Here is a 4,111-nt window from a genome sequence, read left to right as displayed (position 1 = left end):
TTTATACATTTGTAAAGAACACTTGATATGATTTATTCAAATAATGCTCTGAAAAATGTGGTCCAGGTGTGTTTAGCCTAGATTACGAGCTAACAAGCTAGTCCCCAATCCATCCTGTAGTCAGCTGTGACAGTAGAGTTAGATATTAATGAGATAAACTATAAGAGTCATTTATTACGTGAACAAATGGTGCCAAAATGTGAAAAAGTGAACGTTCTTTGCTCTAATATGGGACTGTTTACTTTGGCTGTAAGCTCCTTCTTGAAAAGCCTGGATTCAGCAGCACAAAGTCTTTGTCACATTTGCTTGTTTTGACAGTCGAGTCAAACCTGGAAACCCCACCATGAGAACCAACAGCTCCAACACTAACTGCTGCTAGAAGCCACAAAATCCCCCCTTTACACACACTTTCTATTTCTATACCTGGCTAATAAGAGGTACAACATGTGAATGTAGGCTTGGATGGCATCTGGTAGCTAGCTGCTTTCATTTTGGACCACCAAGGTGTTAAAATACCCAGATTTGTGAAGCTTTTTGGCCAACAAGTATGAAGGAGAAACTATGGTGGCTGCAAAACATGTGAAAAACATTGTGCCAGTGTTTCGTTTGTCCTTTCTGGGCTACTGTAGAAACATCCCCTTTCAAACCATTGACATTTACAAAGATGGACGACGTGAGAGCTCCCCCAAAACTCCAATCTCCAATTCTAAATCTGCCATTTTAGGTACTTTTTATCACTCTGATGTTAATTTTTCTTATTATTTGAACCTATAAAAAGGGGGTTTCACATCATGATTGACAGCTGAGTCCTGCTTTGATACAGCGGCGATAATACGGATAAAAACCCCAAAAAAGACTCTGTATAAGAGTGAAAGTAATGTTTAAATGTAAGATATCAGCTGCTATTTCTGCCTCCAGTGGTTTGCATTTGATTTTAGTATTTCTGGATATTAGATGGAGTCGGGGCAGATTAACCTTTGTGTGTTTATGTCGGTGTGTGTGTGTGTGTGTAAAATCTGAGGAATGTGTGTGTAGAAATGTTTCTGTTTTCTCAGTCAACCGTAGAAGCAGGTTTAAACACAAACACAGACTGCCTTCATTTGGAAATACCTCTGTATATATGTGTGTGTGTGGCTCTGTGTGTGGCCCTGGCTGTATGCTAATCATAATTACTATTCATACACACACACACACACACACACACACACACACACACACAGAGGCAGCATGAGGCTGTGTACCTGTACGATCAGCAATAATAAACCACATCAGGGACTCGTGTTCATCTGAACCTACAAACACAAACACAGAAGAAGGAAACGGAAATGAAAACAGAAAAAAATAAATTAATCCAACAAGCTCAGCTCAGTCTTAAAGGGGAACACACGCAGGTTGTAGGAGAATGTCGGGATCTAGTTTCCCCGTCTCTTGCCCACCTCAGCGTCGCCTAAGCCCCGCCCCTGCTGCCCATATTAGGATTTTCTTGCTCCAGTAAGAGATGAAAGTGGTGGTGAAGAAACCTCGCACACATTTTTTGACTGGTTGGGGACAGGAGCGTCTCAGCTTTCCTGTCATTCATAATTTATGCATGGGATTAGCGTAAAGTGTCTGTGAAGAGGAGACTTGTAGGTACCCATAGACGCCATTCTCATTCAGATATCTTTAGGTCAGAGGTCAAGGGACCCCTTTGATAATGGCCGTGCCAGTTTTTCCCTCTACAGAATTTAACCTAACTTTGGAGCGTTATTTAGCCTCCTTCCTGCTTACTCCTGACACCTTTCAGAGTAAATCTTTAACAACAAATCCCAACTGAACTGAGTATTCTGAATTACACTGGATACACAGCAACCTCTCTGGCTGAGAAATTAAGCCTGCAGTTCTTCTAATGGCCACTAGAGGCTGGCTCCAGCAGTGAGTCTCCATAAGGCCCCATATTAAAATGTCTTTACAGCAAATATAAACATGTTTACAGCCTTTTGGTCTCTAGAGCTAATTCCCCCCGTTCATGACGACGGTACAGGAGGTGAATTTATATACAACTCACCTGTTTTAAAAAGCTGTGCTTCTTTCTCCATCGGTCTGCAGCAGTAACTACAGCAGCAATGACACAATGAGACTAACTCAAGCAGAACCGGGACCAGGAGTTGAAATATGACCACATCCGGTTTAAACAGCCACTTTGTATTTTGAAAATGTCAGAAATACATTCAGCATCCTCAATAACCCCCAAAACCATATATATATAAATATATATATATATAAATATATATCCTATATTGTCCAAATCGGCCAAACTGTTGTTTACATAAGTTAGCACCCGGCAGTTTCTGTATGCTGGGGACCTAAATTTTACATTTCTAACATAAAACGTTGGGGTACTCAACATTTCCGGATTCATGTGTCTGGCTAGTCGACTATAAAGCTTAAAGTTATGAACAATTAAGAACGTGGTTGCTTTGAGTGACAGGTGTCAGCTGTTTTCAGTAACCAGGCCTCATTCAGCTTCACGTCTTTGCCCATTTTTGGATCATCTGGCAGAGTCAGAACTGCCAAGATGGCGTCCACACTGAGCTTCCCAGCGGCGATAGCTGACATTATCTTACATGCAGGACTCCTGACGATCCTCCACCCACTAACATAACCTACTGAACCCAATCAGCAGGCACCATTTACAGCGTGACATTATAAAAATTAAGATTTTCCAAAACCTTCTGGATCTCCCACGAGCCCCCTTAAACTGACTACATCAGAAACCTCTCAGCTCTCATCCAGTCATATCCTTCCAAATTCCATCAATAATAGTTTGGCGGAAAGCTATTGTTGTTACAAATCATCCTCTGGACACACACACACACACACACACACACACTCAGCACCAGACTGAAGCAATTTCAATTTAATGGTATTTTCACAATGCGGCAGCTTCATTCCACGGAGCGTGTGTGTGTGTAACAGCCACCTGCATCCCAGAGATGGATGAGAGGACCTAATTGAAGCCATGTGTTGGCTCGGAGAATGCTCTAGTCTCTGCTGGTGATGAAAGAAAAGAGCGTGGCACAGTTAAATGTTTCTTTAATAAACTGAAAAGACGGAAAAAAAAGATTAGGCTAAACATCGAGCTTAAACACAAACATTTACATGAAACACTTTCCCAGTCTGAAGCTGACATTCCCACCATTGTGGAGCTGGCCTTTCCATTATAGAGCTATTATTCCCAGTATACAGCTGGCATTCCCATTATGTAGCTGTGTTACCAGTCTGGAGATAATATTCCGTTTCTAGAGCTGGATGTATCCGGTATTCCCAGTCTAGATGTGACAAACCCCAGTATTGAGTTAGTATTAGCAGTCTGGAACTAAAACGTTCCCAGTTTAAAGCTGTCATTTCCAGTCTAGAACTAACCATTCCCAGTACGTAGGCACTTATCGTTCCCAATATATGGATATGGATCTGGTACTCCGTCTAGCAGTTTAATTCCCAGTAGAGCTGGTATTCCCATTCTAGGACAACTCCATAGATAGATAGATCTTATACACCCCGTCTAAAGCTTTCATTCCAACTATACAGTTAGTATTCCCAGTCTGGCCATTACCAGTGCCGGTCTGGTATTCCCTTTAAAAGCTGATATCCAAATCCAGATTCAAACCAAATATTCCAAGTTTCTCTTATTATTACTGGTCTAGAACTCACGATTCAGTGTATTTATTTGGTGGTCCCAGTCTAGATGTGACAGTTTCAAATACAGAGTTTAGTATTAGCAGTCTAGAGCTAGAACCAGTATTCCCAGTCTGTGTGTCTGTGTGTATGTTCTTTCCCACTTGCTGTCATTTATAACTCTTCCCTCTCTCTCTCTAAGGGATTTAAACTACAACAGTCTGGTCGAGTTTCCGACAGCGATCCGCTCGCTCAGTCACCTCAAGGAACTGTGAGTCTGAACTATTTCTGCGTTTGACTGAAAATCACAACATTCCCGTATCCAGGACGGATGAAACCGGCTCTCTATGATCCAGTTTGTGTGTTTGTACAGTAATCAGTAAGCTAACTAATGAATCTTCACTCTGTGTCGCTAAAAGTTGAAGATTGATTGACGGGTGAATGTCAGGATATTATT

The 4,111-nt window shown here is 41.6% G+C and overlaps 1 protein-coding gene across 1 annotated transcript in view; it reads left to right on the top strand.

Moving 5' to 3' along the window:
- The window catches only part of LOC118342046 (leucine-rich repeat-containing G-protein coupled receptor 5-like), a 28,701-nt gene that overhangs the window by 14,220 nt on the left and 10,370 nt on the right, over positions 1-4,111 (top strand). The window contains 5 exon segments of the mRNA XM_035680474.1: positions 531-545; positions 2,411-2,428; positions 2,541-2,559; positions 2,923-2,942; positions 3,857-3,925. Coding sequence (XP_035536367.1) covers positions 531-545; positions 2,411-2,428; positions 2,541-2,559; positions 2,923-2,942; positions 3,857-3,925 — 141 coding nt within the window.

Source organism: Morone saxatilis, unplaced genomic scaffold, assembly GCF_004916995.1.
Source record: "Morone saxatilis isolate NCDOM2014 unplaced genomic scaffold, NCSU_SB_2.0 Contig10, whole genome shotgun sequence".
Taxonomy (NCBI): domain Eukaryota; kingdom Metazoa; phylum Chordata; class Actinopteri; family Moronidae; genus Morone; species Morone saxatilis.
Note: the sequence above shows the minus strand (reverse complement) of the source record. Positions and strands in the feature narration are given on the sequence as shown.